This window comes from Myxocyprinus asiaticus, chromosome 13, assembly GCF_019703515.2.
Source record: "Myxocyprinus asiaticus isolate MX2 ecotype Aquarium Trade chromosome 13, UBuf_Myxa_2, whole genome shotgun sequence".
Taxonomy (NCBI): Eukaryota; Metazoa; Chordata; class Actinopteri; order Cypriniformes; family Catostomidae; genus Myxocyprinus; species Myxocyprinus asiaticus.
Window position 1 is genome coordinate 35,814,260 of NC_059356.1, and position 21,723 is coordinate 35,835,982.

At 37.0% G+C, this 21,723-nt stretch overlaps 1 protein-coding gene and 1 long non-coding RNA gene across 3 annotated transcripts; both read right to left on the reverse strand.

Moving 5' to 3' along the window:
* Positions 1-3,369: 3,369 nt before the first annotated feature.
* LOC127450302 (uncharacterized) lies at positions 3,370-5,437 on the reverse strand. The gene is made up of 3 exons (XR_007898943.1): positions 3,996-5,437; positions 3,809-3,842; positions 3,370-3,692 (listed from the first exon to the last, which is right to left on the reverse strand). It is a non-coding gene; the product is annotated as an uncharacterized LOC127450302 (long non-coding RNA).
* A 3,141-nt stretch (positions 5,438-8,578) lies between these two features.
* On the reverse strand, positions 8,579-21,263 carry LOC127450299 (alpha-2,8-sialyltransferase 8F-like). 2 transcript variants are annotated; one of them, XM_051714267.1, is made up of 7 exons: positions 20,892-21,263; positions 15,055-15,129; positions 14,123-14,203; positions 13,755-13,866; positions 13,516-13,628; positions 12,927-13,019; positions 8,579-11,821 (listed from the first exon to the last, which is right to left on the reverse strand). In XM_051714267.1, the coding sequence occupies exons 1-7, from the start codon at positions 20,975-20,977 to the stop codon at positions 11,341-11,343; spliced, it is 1,041 nt and encodes a 346-aa protein (XP_051570227.1). In that variant the 5' UTR covers positions 20,978-21,263; the 3' UTR covers positions 8,579-11,340. The 2 variants fall into 2 exon arrangements, with proteins under 2 accessions (XP_051570227.1, XP_051570226.1); XM_051714266.1 differs by having other exon boundaries at positions 8,580-11,821; positions 13,722-13,866.
* Positions 21,264-21,723: the final 460 nt, after the last annotated feature.

Sequence of the window (21,723 nt, forward strand, 5' to 3'; positions counted from 1 at the left end):
AAAAAAGTGGAGAAAGTCTTCCTGTCGGATCCCTTTGGAAGAGTGATGACACTATGATTCAATTCCGAGCCAGCTGTCTTCCTGTTTCTAACATTAAACAGCACCTTTTACATCACAATGCTAAGTTGTAACAGTGCAATGATATACCAGTGCATTTTACTTTACAAAGCAGTGGTGGTACAATGTGGTTTTTAAAACCGCACAAAACTGAACAGTTCTTCTTCTGTGAAATAAGCTGATGTAAATCTACACTTACAAACACACACAGACAAATATATACAGTACACATTTTATCGTCACCCACCGATGCAGTATGGGTGTTACAGCACAAAAAGCCATCAGTCCAATGCCCCTCATGTTTTTGTGGTCCATGAAGTTTTGATTAGTTTATAAGTTATTATATTCAACTGTTGGATCAAGATCCCATTCTATTCTTATACTGTCCCCTGCTGGTTAAATGAATAATTGCTGAATAGACGGCCACACAGTCTTATGAACCACACTGTAAATACATCTGAAATGTTCATTCAGGTGCATTATCGCTGTTGCTTCAATACTTGTGTCTTGATAAGAACATATTTTGCCAAACAAACTTTATATAACTGATCCAAGTAGTAGGTTTAACTTGGATACGTTGAGAGTTTAATGGTGCTGCAGCCCCACATGAGGGTTGACAAAATCCAGATGCTCTCCAAGCCATGCAATGCACATATTTACCTAATGATACACACTGATACGCAAATACATATACACACTGGCCCAAACTGTGTGAAGAGTCTTCCGTTTTCTCTCTTACTGCCACATTCCAAATTGTGAGACTTTTGCCTTTTTGTGGGATGTTTCAGTTGTGAAGATGCCATGGAAGACCAAATACTGTTTGTCACAATAAAGACAATGTGCTACTATGCAGTCGTGCTGACTGAGGAAAACATGCCATAGAACACCATTGTGTGTGCCTGTGTGTAGCTGAGGATGAGGCGGAGATGTGATTGCATGAATGCATGCAAGTAATCTTGATTTATAATTTAAAGAAAAAAATAAACTCTTTACATATCAGAAATTCAGCGATACTTTTCTATGCTGAAGATTGTGGCATTAGATTTAAGGTTACTTTAAGCCAGACTTGACTTGTTTTTTGTACTTTTAAACATTGATTAGGTTTCTTTTTTTATTAGCTTTTTGTTTTTTTTTAAATACATTGAATTCTATTTAACAGTGCCCATATCATTTAATTAAAATAGGGTTTCTAGGATTTTTTTATGATGTTGTTTAATAGTAACACAAAAAGAGAGAATTTGATGTACATAAATGTGCTTAGTGAATTGTGCTTCTTTTATGTTCTTTGATGCAATGTACTGTAGATTTGTTCCTTTGACTTTGTTTCCTCTTCTGGTTATAATTTTTCCCTTTAAAGAGGCCCCTATGATTTTGCATGGGAGGGAAAATAAGAATGTTTAGGAAAAAAAGGAATTTCCCCAGCACTCTTTCTAATGGAAACCTCGAAACTGCAACAAAAATAATTATGCAAAGTAACTGAACTTCAATTTTTGTGTGTATGTGTGTGCTTGCAAGTTTTTAGCAGCTGTATATTCAAGAGCTCCAGATGGTGTGAGTATAGAGACCCCCCGCCCCACATCGGAGCACCAATTTGCGTGCGTATGTTTACGAGTGTGTGGAGTCTGGGTTAGGCAAGGACATTTTTTATCAAGAATCTCAAAAAAAATCCCTCTTACATACTATTGTCAGCAGTCTAAGAAAAAAGTAGTAAGCTATCTGAGTGTCTTTGGACATGACACATTTCTTTGACAGCATGTCTTCTCGGCAGGGTCTGATGGACTTTTATTTAATAATGTGTTTGTGTGAATGTGGAAGCATGTGATTCTATTTATTGTACTTCCCTGGTTGTCATCATGCCACTTTAAACTCTGATCTAATTGATAAGACCTTTGTTTGTGCTGACTTGTATGTGTTTCAATAAAATGTTATTGCTGTGTTTAAAAAAGAAGGAGAGAAAAAAAAATTATGTGCCAAGCTGGATTATTCAGCGATGTACAAATATTTCCACATTTGGAAACCCCTCTCTTTGGATTTGTAAATGCATGTGCAGAGCTATTTTGTTAATAAAATGAAAATGAAATAAATTGGAAGTACATTATATTTGTGTGTGACAAAGTAAAAAGTATGTGAATTTGGCATTAAAAGGCATGCATGTTGAATCACCCCTTTCTATGTTAGCAAAAAATGTTATCCTTTGTGAAGGGGTCAGTCTGTTGTTCAACCTTAACTTTGACAGATACACACGACACGTTTGTCACTCGAACTCATGTCCACAAGATCATGTTTTTATTTTTTCTGGAATTTGTCAAAGGAGGTTTCTTCTTCTGAGAATGGACTGCATAAGGCATCTGGTTGTGTCATGAACCATTAATGCATCGTAAAAAAAAGAAAAGCAGTAGGACTAGTGTCAAATGAGGTTCCCATCGGGAATGTATTTCATTTAAAAGGGTGTGCTAACAGATGCCGAGACATTGGGTTGCTAGGCTAAAATGAGCGGAATCCCCTGAGTGCGAGTGGAACAGCTTGCGGATTGTGTCGAAAAACAAAAGCGTACTCCCGGGCCTACTGTTCACGACCAAAAACACAGACAACACCGCGCGATGTTTGGGAAGGAAGATTAAATTAGAGGAAGGAGGACGAGGACTGGCCTAGTGGTAACATTACATGCCAGGTGTTTATCAAAGCATCCCAGCAAACATTTTAAGCTGAGGCCCATGTAGGTACAATATGGGCTTGTAGTATGGGCCCCAAATGGATCATGTTGGCCCTATACGGATAAGCCCATATGGATCTCGTGGAGAATCTGAGTGGGGCTAATGTGCGCCCCAGCTGGGCAACCTGCATCAGACCCATATAGGTCCCACTTTATACAGCCCATATGGGTCACACCAAGGCTCATTATGGGTTTGTGTTGTATACTGGATTTAACCCACATGGTTATATGTGAATACGAAGGGTTTAAAAATGCATCCCACTTGAGCAGAATATTTGTTCCTTTTACAATTAATTCTAAATTAACTGATAGTCTGCTGAGAAGCTGTTCAAGAGCATCAGTATATCACAGAAGTTTATTACTACATACTTGAAATTACATTTTTTGCATCATGTCTTTCAAATATTATAACACAAAGCATATTCATTCTAGAAAAAATGTATATGAAAATTCAAGAAATTAAAAATATCAAGAGAGTTGCATTTAATATTATTTATTTAAACACACAACAAAACACTTTCAAGTTTAAATAATAATAAAAAAAAAACATTTTGTTTGTACTAAATGCATAAAACACTTCCTTACACTACCATAGACAAGTGTTTTCTGGTATGGCACTCTTCATCACTCCACCTGACAAATAAATGTCTTAGGTCTCACGTGTCGAGCAGAATTTTTGTCAACACAATGTTAATATTAATTGCTTTTATGATAAAAAATAAACTTATAACTCATGTCTTATACACAGAAAAAAAGTGGTGACCTGCAATAAAGTGTGATGGGCAAAATGTTTCTGCATTTACCCAAGTAAATAATTCAAATTCATTCTTTTATCACTCATGTGTTTAGTGGAGAAGCGGAGAGAAGTATCCTCACCGAACACAGCTGGAAAACATAGTGTAGCTGCTTTTTAACTGTTAACCTATGACACAAAGAAATTACATAGTTCATGGCATGACAGGATGGATACCTGAAATCACAATAAAAATCCAAATATTACCTTCTTATTCAGAACACAATGGCAAAATAACAGCTCACCTCATGAGTTGGTCACAATTGTCCTGGTAGAGATCTATATATATATATATATATATATATATATATATATATATATATATATATATATATAAATAAAAAGAAATCTTATGGGTAGGAAACCACCAGTTACAGAAAATGTTCAAATTTAAAGAGCTTAGTAGGGACATTTTTGCTAAATTAAACTTACACATGCTGTGATGCCTTTATGAGGCAGAGAGAAGATTTCTGTTGTCTGAAAACAGGCATAGCTTCATTCATTCTGTGATTATTATTTAGAGGTTATAAGCACTAAAGTTGGTCCATCAGTCTCATGCCCTGCAGGGAGAGAAAAACAGATGTTGTGAGCTCTAGGTTCAATCTTCATGAATTCCTTTCAGTATTATTAAATATATTTGCAAAAAATAAATGCCAGTTTTACATGACAGCTACCCTAGAAAAACTAAAAAATGTTCTCAAATGGCCCTTTGTATTTGCAAATTGCTTTTTATTTGTTTGAGAGTCGGGATTTTCTTTGCGAAGCAGATTGTGTTTGTTTGCAAAATGTTCTATTTTGTTTGTTTAGTTTTGCCACTAAATTAGCTTGATAATTTAGTCATAGCAAATGGCATTTTTGACTTAAAAAAAGTTCATTAAGTTGTTACCACATATGATGCACATTTTATGTTTATTTTTTGCACTGATTTTTTTAATTTATTTTTTTATATAAACCTCAAGATGTGCTATATGGTAACATTTAAATTAAACTAGTTTTATTCAAGTAAAAATATATAATTGATGTCTGAACGTCTGAATACATTTTAAAACAACAAACTGATTTTCAAGGGTTAAATCAGGTTCCTTAAGGTAATAATTGCAGGTTACCACTTTTTACAGTGTAACTGAATACTGGCTAATAATGTCAGACATTTGTAATGTGTAATAGGTAATAGACATGTGTAATAGCTCATCATTGTTAAGACTACTGGTGTACAACTAAAACAGGCACATTAACAGACATTACAGATGCCATATCTAGTTGACCACTGACTTTACAGTATGTGTAAATAAAATCATTACAAAGATAGTTCATGTAATATAATTTAAGACACCGTAATCATGGGGTAATCAAACCTAATTAACTGCTAATAGAACTAATGTGATTTATAAATTTGAACTTACAACACAGGACATGATTTTGAGGTCTCCATCTTGGCTTCATCATTTACCGCAGTAAAGATAGTTTGCGGTTTGAAATTCAGACTTTGATTGGCTATAAACAGGCTATGCGCTGTCGTAGACATGTAAATAATGTTGCATGTTATTCTTCATGATTTGTGAATTCAGATGACATCATCCTCCACTCTGCAATTGGTCGTTTAAATTTTATGACTCTTCATTTTCTAATACAAATAGCTCCAAAAGTTGAACACCTAGAAGACTGAAACCACTCTCATCTTGACCAGTCTGATTTGTGATTTTTTCATAGCAGTTGAGTCGAGACGATGACAAATAAACACTCTTCACTTTTCAGTCTTCACTTTCACATTTCAGCAAACATGCAGTCTGTGTTCATGCAAATTTACTTGTTCTAGATAGAGCCTGATTTGTGAAAACTTTCACAATCACATTTGGTCACGTTTGAATACCCTCATTGCCTTGAGTAATAATAGGAAATCAGCTTATAATTCTAAAAACTGACCATCTACACAGGTCACAGTAGACTCAAAAAGACCTTGATGATTTGAGAATGTTTTCACAGATCAGTTTTCTTGGGTCAACATTTTTCCTGAAAAATCTGTGGTACAGGCTTTGAGAGGTCACATTCCTGAAACACATGATAATTATGATGGAAAAACACTAGTTTCACACAAAACTGGATTTGTGAAAACTTTCACAGATAAATTTTAATCAGTTTGATGGCTTTGGTTTGCTGTTGACAAATTACATTTTTATATGAATGATACGTCAACTAGCTAGTCATTTTGTTTAACCCTTGTGCAGTGTTCGGGTCATCTTTGACCCATTTTGATTCAGTTTCTTTAATAAAAATGGTATCCTTCTTCTCGGTGGGCCATTTGCCATCTGAACACAAAAATAAATTGGACTGTTTTCAATGAGTTTAGGCCGTGTGACAAAAAAAAATAAAAGTAACACTGGTGGTGTTCCAGGTCATTTTTGACCCACCATAAGAAATTAATGGGAAAGACCATTACTATAACTCAGATTTTTCAGGTAACTGTTGACTCAAGGATTCAAAAAAGGGTTAAATGACAAAAACTGATCTGTGAAAAAAATTCACAAATTAGGATGGTCTGTTTAAGCCTTGTGTGACCCATCTAGGTGGTCATTTTGTAGAACTGTAAGAAGTTTATTGGTTTTATGGCTTAGTTTAAGATTGATGAAAAATACCAATATGCATGCAGCCATCAAATGGAGTAAAATCGATCTGTGAAAGTTTTAACAAATCCAGTGTTGTGTGAAACTAGTGTTTTTCCATCATAATTATCATGTTTCAAGAATGTGACATCTCAAAGCCTGTAACATTGATTTTTCAGGTAAACTGTTGACTCAAGAACTTAAAAATTGGTTAAATGACAAAAACTGATCTGTGAAAAAATTCACAAATCAGGATGGTCTATTTAAGCCAAGTGTGACACGTCTAGGTGCACATTTTGTATAATAATAAGACATTTATTGGTTTTATGGCATAGAAAATTCATTTTTCACAATGCCAATGTGCATGAAACCATCAAACTGAGTAAAATCAATCTGTGAAAGTTTTCACAAATCCAGTTTTGTGTGAAACTAGTGTTTCCTTACGACTCAGTACACTTGACATTGCGTGCTAACGCATATGGGGAGTTGTTCTTCCACACGACCTAGTTGAAACCTCTCTACAATAACGCCAATATTCTAATATTGACTATGGTGTTTGAGCCCCGCCCTTTTAGGTGCGAAGCTGTTCGCTATAAAAGCAGGTGCACAAACACCATTCCTCAGAATTTTCTTGCTTCAAGACAGCGATTCATCTCTCGTCAAGAAGCCCTCTACTGCTTCACCGTCGACTACACGAGTCAGCGGGCGGTATCTTCACGGCAACGAGAAGACTCTCCGCTCACCTGCAGTGCTCTGGCGAACATCATTGCACAGGCCATTGGCAAGTCAATGAGCAACCTGGTGTTTTTGGATCATCACATCTGGCTGACCCTCACGGAAATGCCTGACGCAGGAAAAGCCGCTCTATTTGATACTCCAGTGTCTCCAGCTTGCCTTTTCTGAGGCTCTGTGAATAGAATTGCTGAGCGCTATGTCACGACTCAACAACAATCACAGGCTATGAGACATTTTATGCCAAAACAGAGCAGTACTTCATCACCCGGGTGGCTCCCGCTTTGTCTCGGTCCAGTGCCCAGCTAAAAACCCCACACCAGCTGCCTCAGCACTGACAAATGTTGACACCGAGCCGCTGGTAAAGCCACGAAAGCCGTGGCCCAAACTAAGGCAGCCACCTCAGCGCAAGCCCTGCGCAAGCCTTTGCCCTGCGCAGCAAAGCGCTCCTGACACACAATACTGTTCCCCTCTTCCCCACTGCTTATTGTCGGGAAAGGAATATTGTTGTTCAAAATGTTGTTTTCTGTGTCTCACATTAATCACATGGAATAAAGTTTGCACATTATGCACAACCGCTTCCCAATGGTGAGCGGCGCATTATATCATGTGCCTGTCATAGCAACCATGTTAACTTCTGTTTCTGTTTGTCTCGTTTAAACGAGATTTGTTTAAAGGAGGACATTCGGTATACTGCAGCCTTCAAAGGATGCATCCTACCTAGCATGCAGCCTTCGAAACGAGACACTCGCATGTATGGTTGCCAGACTGCATAAATTAAGTATGACGTAAGGCAAAATATTTCCAATTTGTGCAAGTATAAATCTCTGATTGGGGGGTTGCATCTATTATCTGGCAACCCTGAGCATATTAAAAGCTTGTGGATGCGGGATAGGCCCAAAAGTCAGATAAATTAAAGATCTAATAAAAAACGTTCATGATAAATCGACCCACGGGCAGTAGTTTGCCCTGGTCTGCAATTGAGGGTGCTCTAAGTTTCGTTTGAGGGTGCTTATACGTGTATACTGCATAGTGTAAATTTAAATTTAGTCATTTAACAGCCTTCATCCAAAACGACTTAGAAATGAGAAAAAACCCAAGCAATTTAACTCAAAGTAGTCAAAAATATTGGCACTGCCACTCTCAAATTTTTAAGTAAGAGCAGTAGTACAAAGATGGAGTTGAAGTGTAAATACTTGCATAAATCAGGGCTGGGGCATGGTCCGAGCAACCCCCTGGGCTCCAGCTTTAAGAGGGGTGGGTCAAGCTCATCATTGGTTGGGCTGACATTGGACAACTATAAAAAGTAGCTGAGGGCCCTTGTGCTCAGCTTGTACGGTATGCACTTGTGTTCCGCTTTCTCTGCACTGAAAACATGTAGGACTCTGTCTTTTGAGTGGCATCAGCCCTTAAAATGAGCCCTGTCACTATCATTTCATTCGAAAATGTATTTTGTTTCTCTGTCAGAGTGTTGATGCATTTGTAGTTGTTTTGCAAAAGCAGCTCTTCAAGAAATTCTGAATCACTAACTACAGCACTCTTTATAAAGGTCATGGAGCAGCAATCTTTCTCTTCCCTACCACCACTAATTTCTTAACACACTGTATGTATCTTGGTGTTCTCTGTATATCCTTCATATAAAAGAGAAAAATGTGTAAACTTTATTAGGAGTTCCTGATCAAACTACTTTGGTGTTTTCATTACAACCTCACCAAGCAAATAAGATTTGTTTCAAATTATTTTGTTTCTTGTGCTTTTTATAAAAACCATAAACAAATAAAGCCATAAGCATGTACTTTGGAATCTCAAAAGGCACAAATTGCAAAGCAATCTTATGGTGACAAGCCCCAGTGAGAAGATCTGACCACAAGAAATGCTTCACTTTCACTACTGGCCAATTCAGTGTCAACAGTCATTACCTTGAGATTGTTAAATGGCTCAGTGTTTCTTTATTCACATTTAAATGGAAAGATATATCAGGAGTTTACTTTGCCTCTGTCAAATAACTGGACAAATTAAGAAATTCATAGACTGAATATTCATAGAAACTTAAAATACACATAGACTGGATTTCTTCTAAAAAGTATATTTTTTAATAATAATTCAAAAGAGATTTTATTTGTTTACACTACAGCCATTCATATGAGAGAGCCCTTTCATGCTCAGATTAGAGCATGCAAAATTGGCACATTCAAGTTTGCTACTTTCTACACCTCCTGTTTTCTCACTCTGAGTAGAGCTAACCCACACCCACGATTCCTATTTTTTTGGAATAGCATATTAACATACTACTCTTATTATTGCTGCAGTATTTAGTATGTATACTGTGCACAGTATGCTTATATTCTGTATGCATGGAATACCCAGATGGCCTACTACTTCCATATCCATAGTGATGGATGACCTGGAAATAATATCAGCTGTGATTTTTACCATCTCTTTCTTGACTCATTATTTCAAATTTTTGTTTTAAATGATATTAGTAGATTTTAAAAAAGACCAAAAAAAGTAGCATACTACTGTTCTAAAAATTTAGCATGAAATATTGCCTACTTTATCACTTGGTATTTAAATACAAAACATCAGGTAGCATACAGTGTATAGTGCACAGTATTCAATAAGCAGTAAAGCAGTATTCCATTCTGAACATAGCCATTGTGATTATGAAGTTTTCAAACATCCCTGTTTTTCCTGGCTGAGATCTGGGTCTAGAATTAGAATCCAGTGCTGCTAATCAAGCACACCTGAGTTCAAATTAATTTCCGTTGATAATTGTTCCAGAGTATAGACTGGCACTTGTGATGAGTGTGACCTGGAGGAGCACCTATAGTAAGCGTGTTTAAAGCTGACTAAGGCAAAACATCTAAAGGAGTGTTTACGGTGCTTAGGGAGGATGCAGTTCTGGGAGTCATTTTCTTAATTAAACTCCTTCACAGTACAGAGGCTAAATTAATTACATTCATTTTCAGCAATTATTTGTGTATGTGCAAGATTATCTCAAACTAAAAACATGTGATGAATTTGTTGTGCATGTTCATAGCTGATTTTTTAAGTGTGTACGCACAGCAGTATAGATTCATTCATGTTCACAGTTGCTTCTTTCCCGTCACTCTTCTGGGTGGCCAGGTTCTACCAGAAAGACTGGGAATGAATATGAATTTACCATGTAGCGACAGACTGTGTGTAGCGATGTACTTTGGCTTTAGCCCCGTCCGATGGGATGGTGCATCTCACAAAACCGGTCAAGAAAAGTCCAGGTAACATTTCACCCCAGAAGAAAAAAGTAATAATCATATTTTGCATTAAAAAAAAAAATGTAGTCTACTATTAGGCCCCTTGAATTTTTTGCATTGTGACATTATTTACAGGACAATTAAGCACATTATTTAGCTCATTATTTGATTAAATATTATTTTTTTATTATTATTAAAGTCAGTGAATGTTTTATTTACTACAGTATAACAATTGCTACCATGATGTATAAATATTTTCAAATAATTTATTTTTTACGTTACAGTAATGACCATGAGACTCGCATTACATTAATGAGAATTATGGTGAAAAATAAGCTTAAAGGAATATTCCGGGTTCAACACAAGTTCAAGCCCAATCGACAGCATTTGTGGCATAATGTTGATTACCACAAAAACTATTTTTGACTGCCCCTCCTTTTCTTTAAAAAAAGCACAAATCTGGATTGCAGTGAGGCACTTACAAAGGAAGTGAATTTTAGTGTGATAAAATCACCTACTAACCTTTTCTGTGTTAAGTGATAAGCAGTTTTCAGGCAACTTCGTTCCATGATGTCAACAAACCCTAAACACAACTTTACAGCACAAATAATATGAGTTTTCACAGAAGAATGAATGTAAGTGCTTTTATAAAATTATGAGCTTCACATTTGTCTCCAAACTTTGGCCACCACTTCCATTGCAAGTGCCTCACTGTAACCTCGATTTTTGCCTTTTTTAAAGAAAAGGAGGGACTAGTCGAAATTAATTTTTGTGGTAATCAACATTATGCCTCAAATGCTGTCGATTGAGCTTAACTTGTATTGAACTCGGAATATTCCTTTAATTGTCCTGACAATAATTTCACGATGCAAAAAAAAGCTTAAGGGTCCTAATAGTAGACTTACATTTTTTTATGCAAAATATAATATAATATCTTATATTTTATTTTGATTATTTGCGGTTAAATGTGACCTGGACACCTCATGAAATTCACCCATGTAGTTTACTACTATGAGTCTTCCTGGTAGAACTAATACAGAAGCTTTCATTTCTTGTGTGGCTTTCATTCTCTCAACAATGAACAAAAAAGTTCAATCTTGCAGGTTTGCATCTAAATGTTGAACTCCTTTCTCAATGGAAGATGTATTTTGTGGAGGTGTACATACACAGATGTACATAAAGCAAGGCATTGTTTGCTTCTCGGCTCATGTTTTACCTGTGAGTGGACTGACACTCCCCCAGGTGTATGCGAACAACACCTTGCTTGTGGAGTTTCAGTAATTGTTCAAACTCAGTCGGCATGGAGTGCACATTCTTCTTGCTCTCCCGATCATCGTAATAATGATTGGTGATCGATCGATAGTCATGCGGATGTTTATTGAAAGGCCAAAAGCCATACAAATGGACATTAGCACAAATCTCTATTGCTAAACTAGCCATGATTAGTCCTGTGCTGAGACGAACTGAGTTAAGGCCTCGCTCACGCCAGAACTTCTTCAGTCTCCTCAAGTACTCCGGGTTCAGGAAAACAGGCAGTGGGCCATCATTGCCAAAGTCCTCTAGTGTGTAAAAGGCACGCAGGGATACAGGCGTGTTTTGGCCATAGGAGAAGGCAGGTAGCAGCAATAATGCTTGTCCGTAAGGATGAAGGCTTTCCGCAAATGGACGACGGCGCTCCATCAATCCGCTGTACCTGGGTAGAAAACAGAAGGGAAGGAGAGATATACGTCTGATTGGGTTTTACTTATTTTGTCTTATGATGTACCCATGACCTGAAAAGAATCAAAGGACTGTTTCAAGGACAGGTTAAGCTCTATCAACAGCATCTATGACAGTGTTGATTACCACAGGAAAATAATTGTGATTGATCTGAGAAAAACAAGCAAAAATCTTGTTAACAGTAATGCACTGTGACGAGGAGGAGGGTGTGGCCGGGCCGAGAGAATGCACGCCAGCGCTGAGTTGCTCAATTAGCAGAAGAGAGATAAAAGGAGGAGCCGGGGACGCCAGAGAGAGAGAGAGACGCACGCAGCGGTGTTCGTGTGTGCGCGCTTTTGTTTATGTTAAGTCTTTGTCAGTGTTTTATTAAAAGTCTGTTGATTGTTAACCGGTTCCTGCTTCCTCTTTTACCCAACAAGTAGAGATCTGTTACACTGGTGACGAAACCCGAGACTGGAGGAAGATACGCCGTCAGAGAGTCCTTGCCACTGGAGGATCGCGACGCCGAGGAAAGGATTGGTTCAGTGGTACTGGAGCAGTCCGCCAGGAAACAGAGGAGTCGCTGCCGTCCGCCAAGAGACGGAGGAGCCATTGCCTCCGCCAGGGGACAGAAGACCTGCTGCCATCCGCCGGAGGAACCGCAACCATCCACCAGGGCACGGAGGAGCCCCTGCTGGCTGCCAGGAGGCGGAATCCAGTGCCTTCACCCGGCGTCGTGAAGGATTGCTGGACAGCTGGCTGAGGACCGAATGGCGCCGTGGCTGGGAACCGGAGTTTTTTTTTTTTTTTTCATTTCTCTCTCTCTCTCCCCTCCCCTCGTCCTACCCAGGTACCCAGGGGACGGAACAGGCGAAGGGGCATAGTCAATTAAAAGTGAAACAATCTGTCTGTAAACAATTGTTGGAAAAATTACTCATGTCATGCACAAAGTAGATGTCCTAAACGACTATAGTTTGCTAATATTAAATCTGTGGAGTGGTTAAAAAAATTTGTTTTAATGACTCCAACCTAAATGTATGTAAACTTCTGACTTCAACTGTATGGTTACATACTGGTTACAATCACAGTCACAGACTCACTTCTCATGGAGGATGCTGGGATTTGCAGTCACCAAGTTTGTTTTGTTGCCCACATCTTGCTCATATTGGTTCCCCAGTGGTGGAAGGTTACATCTAAGAATACACAGATGGGCATAGGTTGATTAGGCCATTTTTATTGATAAGTAATCTAAAGAAAGAGATTACTTTTTTTGGGCCCACATCTAATCCAGTTTAAAAGCTTAAGTGTGTGATTTTTCTAATGTGAAGTGTGTAACTTTCTTCAAATCCCAGCTGAATATGCAGAGACATAAGAAAGCCATTTGGAGCCTGATTTTCCTGAGACATGTAAATACTGACACTATCAAAACTATAAACACTGTGGCACAATTGTTCACAATTGATCAGTCAGCAAAACTGGCTTAACCAATGACTTAAATTGGGGGCAGGACTATCTTTTTGTTTGACCATTGGCAGATAGTGGAAGTGATTGGAAAGAACCTGATTGAACGCTAGTGGCACAGAAATTACACATTTCAGCTTTATACACCTATTTATATTCCTTCTTTTTTTTACCTACTACTAATTTTAGGACTGATTGATTTTATTGGGGTGATCTGATCCTCCTTACCTGATGACATACTGGGCTGAATTGATTTGCTCTCCACAGCTGCTGTTGGCTACAATACCTCCATTCCCCACCACTGCACAGGACTCCCAAGTTGCATTTCCAAAGGGCTGTTCCTACACACTCACACACAAATGCAAATGGTGCATATGTATGCTACATGTGTTTATATGCCAGTATGTTTTAAACATATTTGGATCACATAATACCTTAGTTAAGATGTTGAACAGGGCTTGTGTCACCTGCAGTGGCTTTCTCTTCTCTCCATCATAGAGAATGCTTGACCCCACTGGTGTGTTATTCTGTGTGACCACAGCTTTGGACACAGCATGGCACTTGCTGTTTAGTAATGACCTGGATTGAAACAGACAGTTTAGACCCTAATACACTTAGTCTGTTGTGTTGCAGTCATATGGAAATCTAATAATAAAACAAAAACACTTAGGGCATCCCAGAATAGTGACTGATTTGGGATAATTTTGTCAATTGGGTACATCCTGGCTATGATCCATAATCAACAATACAGTGTTTTTATACAACAAAGAACCCTGCAGGCACAGTTTAACCTTTATGAAAACAGCTACTGGTCTTCTCTGAGCAACTGTTTTACCTGAACCTTTTAAAGTTTGCCTCCTGTTTATTCCATTCGTTTGAGTAGCTCCCCAGTGCTTTGGCAATTAATGCACTGTCTCTGAAAAAATTAAACATACAGGATAAAATGTATGATAGCTTTCAGAAATGACATACAGTCTAAAGGGATTCACAACCAAATACAGAAAACTGTTCAGGTAAGGAATTAATACAATTAGATAGAAACACAGCACATGATGATATAAAAATTAATAAATCTCAAAATGTAATAACATGTCATTTCTTATGTAATTTCAAATTACACTGTTTAAGTCTAACTTGATCTAATCTAGCCATAGAAACAAAGTCTAGCCATAGAAAAAGGCAGACACAGGCAAACATGCCTTTAAATAAAGAATGAGTCTGATGAGGCTGAAATAAAGGTACTCTCCCTCACCTTCATCATCAATCTCACCAACATCATGCTATATTTTTCTGGTTTATATAATAAAGATCAAATGCACATTCACACGCTACATCCCCAACTCAATAAGCATGCACACCAAAAAAAATTTATGATTTTTTTGTTGATTAAAAAAAAAAAAATCATAATATTCCATTTGGCACTTTGGTCTTTATTATACAATTCTATGTTCTGGGGTAAAATGTATGACACAATTAAATTATGATTTTGGACAACAGGTGCTGAGTAAGAACAGAAAGGAAGAAAATGTTGGTGCCCACTGTGACACTGGTGTGGTTGAGACAAAAGCACTGTGTTAAGTTTAGAGATGTACGAGATAAGATTATTACTGGGCACCTTATTTCTTTATAATTACTTCTGCTATTATGATTTTTTGTTTCTGTTATGTGAATTGATGCTTTGCCAATATTATATGTAAAACAATCATGCCAATGGAGTACTTTGAAATTAGGGTTAGGGTAAGCATAATATAAGCATGTTTCACATACTTGCATCCCTTGAAGGTTAGTGAAGTATCTGGGCCTTTTTGTGGAATCTTAGTATAAGGACGAGGTGTTACATTACTGTAGAGAGAAAGAGATTTCAATTTTAAAAAATCTTAACAGATATCTCATAAATATGGGTTAAAATATTGTTACTGTGGCAATTGTATTATTTCAGGAAATCAATAAGAGCACAACACTCAAACAAAACAACAGACTCCAATCTCCAAAATAACATTAGGAATTAAAAATAATGCTAAAGAATAATAAATACCACAAACAAAACACAAATGATTAGGACCTGGGGAGTAAATATATTTTTTATATTTTATTATATATTATTTAAGGTCATGCATTAAAAGATAAGTATAAATCAGAGAGTCTGTTAATTAATAATTTTCTGCACATTAAGATAAGGATCACAGAGATATGGCCATTGTCAAATTTCCAGTTATAGTGCCACCTAATATCCGATCTTTTCCACCAACTTTTCATGCTCCTTCAGGACACGTTGCATTGGCGTACTAAATTTTATGTAAATCTGATGTTTCGTTTAGAAGTTATAGGCTTTTGGGTAAACCAAGCCACACCCATTTATTTTAATTATCCTGTTAAGAATTTTACTGCACTGGTTTTGTTGAGGTCGAGAGAAAAACTTAGGACTAGTTCTAGTTTTTTTTTAAATAACCTCAAATACTATTTGATTAACACCAATGGTTTTTAAGGCAAAGTTGTTCAGAGTGAGGAGATCTGTTATATGACTAGAACAACATATGTTTGTGTGAAACTGAAGAATAAACAACCATTTACAGGCATGTCAAATATGATAGCTTCTCCCGGTGGTCAATGTTTTTTTTCACATATTGAACAGACCTCTAGGGCCAAGAGTAAAATGGGCCCACTGCAATTTGTTCCAATCTGCCTTTGTTAACCATGTCTAATAGCAGCTGAAAATTTATAAGTTGATGGCGGCCATTGGACAAACACACTACATGCAATCGATCGGACAAACAGTTCCATGGTTAGAGCTATTATTTAAGTCTGAGCGTCTGAGGTGCTAATTTTTATTTTTAATTTCTTTCTTACAGTATTGTCCCAAATTTAGTGAAAATATCTAATTCTGTTCAAGAGTTATAACAGTTTAAATGAAGGTGGCTACGCCCACTTCTTACGTTTTGGTGTGATGTCGCCAAGTTGAATCGAGAGTTCATCATTTTCTTTCTGATTAACATTTTTTTATTGATTCATACAGATAACAAAGAAAAGCAAAACATATATACACAGAATCAACATTTAACCCCCACTATTACCCCTCCCCATTCCCACCTTGACCCTTAACAATCACATAAGTATGCGCACACACACACAAAAAATAAAATAAATAAAAAATATAAAAAAAATAATATAGATATATTTATATGAAAATTATCTCATCATTTACTCACCCTCATGACTTTTTCTTTGTCTGCTGAACACGAATGTAGATTTTTAGAAGAATATTTCAGCTCTGTAGGCCTATTCCTTTAAATTAATTAATGCAACAGTATCCTTACACCACATGAATATACAGTATCACTCTTAGCTTTATCTGGCTGAACTCAGAGATGTCTGGCTGTATTTTGCAAACAGAATGGAAGGTGGGTGTTGAGGAAAGAGCAAGAGACAGAGCAAATGAAATTTGAGTGCCCAATAAAACAGTTCAACATTTTCTTGATAATTATTAAAATACTGGGACTCCAGAGACTCTTTCTGCACTGGTTTGCTTCTGATTGGGTGTACGGCCAAGGACTTGTTTGCAAAAGTAGGTTTTGCAAAAAATCCATCCATTTTTAATGGCAGAATTAAATTGTAGATAGCCATTTTGTTTGTTTTAAGGATTTCAATGATATCAGGCACTTCCCCGATTGGCCAATAAAGGCAAGTCCATGCTCTTGAGGAGCGAGCTATAGTACCACCATGGTTTATGGTTTGGTCTTGAAAATTACAGTAGTTTTAGCGGAGAAGAATAATAATAAAATTGAAACCCTGCAATTACAACAGGGTTTAAGCACTTCACGCTTGAACCCCTAATAATCAAAAACTAAATAAAAAAATGAAAGGCACAAAAAGTAAATTAAATTAGTGAATAACATTTGTATTACTTCTCTCAGAGGATTTTGTTTACCAACTGTTTGTACTGGTGATATTGTTTTTTACTTGCAGATTTAAGGAGAAAAATTATGTAAAACTTGAAATACTGGAAATTTAAAGTTGTCCTCAGTTGTCTGCATTACTCCAAAACCGGCAAGCTACAACTCAACAACAAAGAGTGGCTTGTTAACTAACCACATGCACAATACCCCGACTATCCTTCCCCTGATGGTGACTACTGAATGCTGTATGGAGCTCAGTGTAATTTACTGAAGAAAAAAAATGCAATACTGTACAACAACATCCATTGTTAACAATTAATGATGGACGCTTGTGATTTGCTGGCAGCGGTTTGTTTATTTTTACTTTATTTTCTGCACCTCCCTCTGGGTATTTGCCTTGGATTATCAACGTTATGAACGATGGCTAATCTCTGACTCATATGCAGCGTAGTGGAATGTCAAGAATGGAAAAGAATGCAGGTTTGTAAGACACGTTTTTAAAACTCGAAGTTCTCAACTTGACATGCCGTCTTAAAAATGCAGCACTTATTTGTGAGATGATGAAAAACAGCAAGACATGGTGCTAGATGCCTGTCTAGCTAATGTTTACATATAGGAAAATCATTAAAAAACAACACAGATGGACATAAAAACACGTTTTGTGTTAACAGCCACAACTTAAACTCTACCATTTCTACCTCAGGTGTCCACATGGAAAAAGGTCAACCTTGTCTTTTTCTCATGTAATGCAGGGGTTTTCAAACGTTTTGTTACCAAGGACCCCGAAATATGATGATGCTCTTGCAAAGGACCCCCTTCCTCACATATACTGTAAATGCAGCTATATATTTCATGTATTTAAAAACCCATTTACTTTGTAAAAAAATTGTAATGCATGCCAACAGAAACTATGGCCAACAGACTAAAATAATCGCCATTAATCTAACCAATCTTTGAATTTCCACCAGACTAGCCGTTGAATTAGACACGACCACTCTTTCCAAAACCCTGTCCTTCAAAGACATGCACGCACACAGAGATGCAGGTCAGGTGAGCATCTTATGTCACAGGTGTGAAAATTAAAGTAAACATGCAGTTTAATCTCAGAAAACCTGAACAGTTACACCGACTATGACTTTAGTTGTCAAAACAAACTGACAACTGTCAAACTGAGGCTATCAACTTCTTTCTGTCCATATATGGGCTGCCCTGTGAACACAGAATAATTGACAGACAGAGGGGGGCCTTGGAGTCAAAAAGGTTGAGAACCACTGTTATAAACAACAACATTTAGATTGACAGAAAAGTGGGTTCATTTACACCATCAGTTGTAGTACTATTACATTTACATTCATTTACTCTAATCACATCAAATGAGTTATTATAGTATTGTCAGTATTTGAAATTTGTCTATTTATCTTTTGAAATGAGCAAAACAATCTAGGACTAAAGAATGAAAATGTGTGTAGTTACAAACCAGGTCTGGTTTTTTTACTCTCCGCTTCCCTCTGTCTGTCTTCATTTATTTCTCTATGTCTCTCTTTATTTCTCCCTCTCTATCTCCCTATCATTGTCTCTTGCTCTTTCTTCCACACCCACCTTCCATACTGTTTGCAAAATACAGCCAAACATCTCTGAGTTCCCAGATAAAGCTGAGATGTATACTGTATATTCATGTGGTGTAAGGATACTGTTGCATTAATTAATTTAAAGGAATAGGCCTACAGAGCTGAAATATTCTTCTAAAAATCTACATTTGTGTTCAGCATACAAAAAAAGTGAGTAAATGATGAGATCATTTTCATTTTTGGGTGAACTATATCACTAACGCATTCTGCTTTGCATTTCAGATAAAAAAGGAGAAAGAAAAAAGGTGTTAGGCGCTTTTGTTCATGGACAAGTTAAAACACACTGATCATACCAAAAGTCCATATCTAAGCTTCCTGTAGGCCTGCTATCCCCTAGACAAGAAATCACAGCATTGGTGAAAAGAAGCTTAAAACATATCTTTATATTATTAAAAATAGTAAAAAAATTTACTAAAGGTGATAGAGCTTTTGTAGTGAAGGCCCCACGATTATGGAACAGCCTGCCCTGGGATATTAGATCTGCTGAATCTGTCTGCTCTTAAGTCTCGTTTAAAAAACTAATTTGTACAGACTTGCTTTTATTACTATGTGAATGTGTCGTGTTTAACTGAGCTTGTTTTGTGAAGCACTTTGTGTTAAATCACACAATAAAAATACAAAATAGAAAAAAATATACAGGATCTTGCTACTATGATCTTGCACCCATGACTAGCACATACTCTTATGTGCACACTTTAGCTATATAGAGATGTAGTCTGTGTTCTGTGACATTTGGTAAACCACACATGACCTTTGCTCAGTAAATGTAGTGTTCTACATGAATGGATGTGTTTCACTATTATTCACTTGCATTATACAGTACTTATATTACAGACATGTGTGCTATCATAAAGTACAAATCAAGACTTTGTTTCCTGTTATTTGGTACCTAAATAACAGAAGCCTCATTCACATTTACCCTATGGTGAAGAGCCCAGTGATTCTGTTCAGTAAAGTTCTCAAGGAGTTTAATCTCCCACATGCCTTGTTGTGATTAAAGGACCCTGTTGCCAGTGTAACGGCACATAATAAGGGAAAGCAGGTCACGGCTGTGACAGCATTATTTCTTAATTTATATAACGACTGAAGTTCAATCATTGGCTTGTCATTGTATTGATGTACTCAAAGCCCTGTGTTAAAGAACTGTAGCTTTTTTTCATTTACACAGAAGCAAATCAGCATCAGAACTGCCTTTGATACCAGGGGCTGAGGTGGGTCAGAGCAGGCATCATTTCGTCTGGCATTTATGTGGCTTTGTGTCTTTTCACAGAGTTTTGAGCAGGTACAGGCCACAGAGCAGGCTTAACTTGGCTGTGTAAAGATGCCTTAACAGACAATGTAATATCTTCTCACTTTTCTCCATAATAAGATAATTTACTAATACTGCATAATACATACATCATTTATCAGTAACATTTTAGCTATATATTACTAATAATTCTATATTATATTCAAAAATGAAACTTTTAAACATATATATGCTTACATCATGTTGGTCACACTGAATCATTGGTGACTCCACTCTTTTGAATGGCTAAATGAGGCTTGTCAAATCTTTGTATACCTTTGCGTATTATAATGCAAATTGCATTTGACATTTGCATTTGTGAAAGCATTTGTTCAGATGAGGAAATGAAACAAACATTCAATTATTTACTTATCTGATGCGAAACTTAACTGAAACAGTATAAACAGTGGACATCATTTTTAGACTTTCACACTTTTTTTTCCAGCATTCTGATTCTTATTCCAGCAAAATATCTTTTGAACATTTTCCATTAAATCTCTCTTTGTTTAGGCTACAAAAAAGCCCTCTTTATTAAACAATTACTTAATATCCTCTTTTTCTATTCGGCACTACGACAGTGTAGAGATTAAAAACGTGGTAGCCTACTAAAAAAGATGTTTTGGTGACTTTAACCAGACTGGCAGCAAAAGAGCCTGAAAGAGCACCATGAGCTTTCCTCTTGGTCACAGTAGCCAGCAGCAGACCCTCTCGTACTTTAACACTCAAACCTTTTAAAGTTCACTCTCTAAATAGAAAGAAAGATAACACAAATGACCGACAGCCTGACATACTCACTTGTTCGAGAGGAAAAACCAGAAGGCCACACTGCAGAAAGAGCACAAGGTGATGACAGGAAGCAACAGGCGCATATGAATCCTCATAATGTGCTCAGACGCTCTCGTAAACTCTCATTCAAATGCAGATGCTGCCATTGTCAAAGACTTCCTCTGACTTCCCCGTTATTTTATGACTGTCTAAACGAGTGCACCCTGTCTGTTCTTTACCGCTATCTTCCTTTAAGGCATGTTAACTTCTCCGCCACATCCCCACTGCCATGCCTTGCCTCTCCCTCCCTGACTCTTCTTTTCCTCCTTCTTCTTCTAGACGTGGCCGCTCTTGTTCGTCGGCTTTGCGTTCGCCTGTTTCCCAAGAATTCTCACGCTATTGCTTTTCCTGCATTGTCGCCCCGCCCACCCCTCACCAGGCACAACTCCTCCCTATCTCTCTCGCAAGTACAAACAGACACCCTACATCGCATGATATTCGTTGTGTTGTGGGTTTAAAGTGCTGTTAGCCCCACTGAAGTTATGGTCTGACGAAAAACCCAGTTTATTCAAGTAATATGGAGATAGAATTGTTTCAAATTCAGAGACAAATGGAAAGAGAGGTACAAATAGAAAGTTGGTTCACAAATAAATTGAATCAGATCCACAAATAAATGTTGCACAAAAATGAAATGAATTCACAAATAAAAAGAATGAGATTTATAAATATATGTTAGGAGTTTCACAAAAATAAGGTGAATTCACAAATAAATAAAATGTGATCTGCAAATAAAAAAATATTTACGAATATATTTTTTAACTGACAAACACAACTCTGTCCAGCATTTGTGAGTCGCACGCAT

What these genes read in the sequence shown, in the direction of transcription:
- LOC127450299 (XM_051714266.1), bottom strand. Translation starts at nt 20,977, where the DNA reads ATGAGGATTCATATGCGCCTGTTGCTTCCTGTCATCACCTTGTGCTCT. An exon ending in TGGTTTTTCCTCTCGAACAA is followed by an intron (nt 15,130 to 20,891) that starts GTGAGTATGTCA and finishes TTCTCTCTACAG; the next exon opens with TAATGTAACACCTCGTCCTT. An exon ending in GCAAACTTTAAAAGGTTCAG is followed by an intron (nt 13,867 to 14,122) that starts GTAAAACAGTTG and finishes GTTTCAATCCAG; the next exon opens with GTCATTACTAAACAGCAAGT.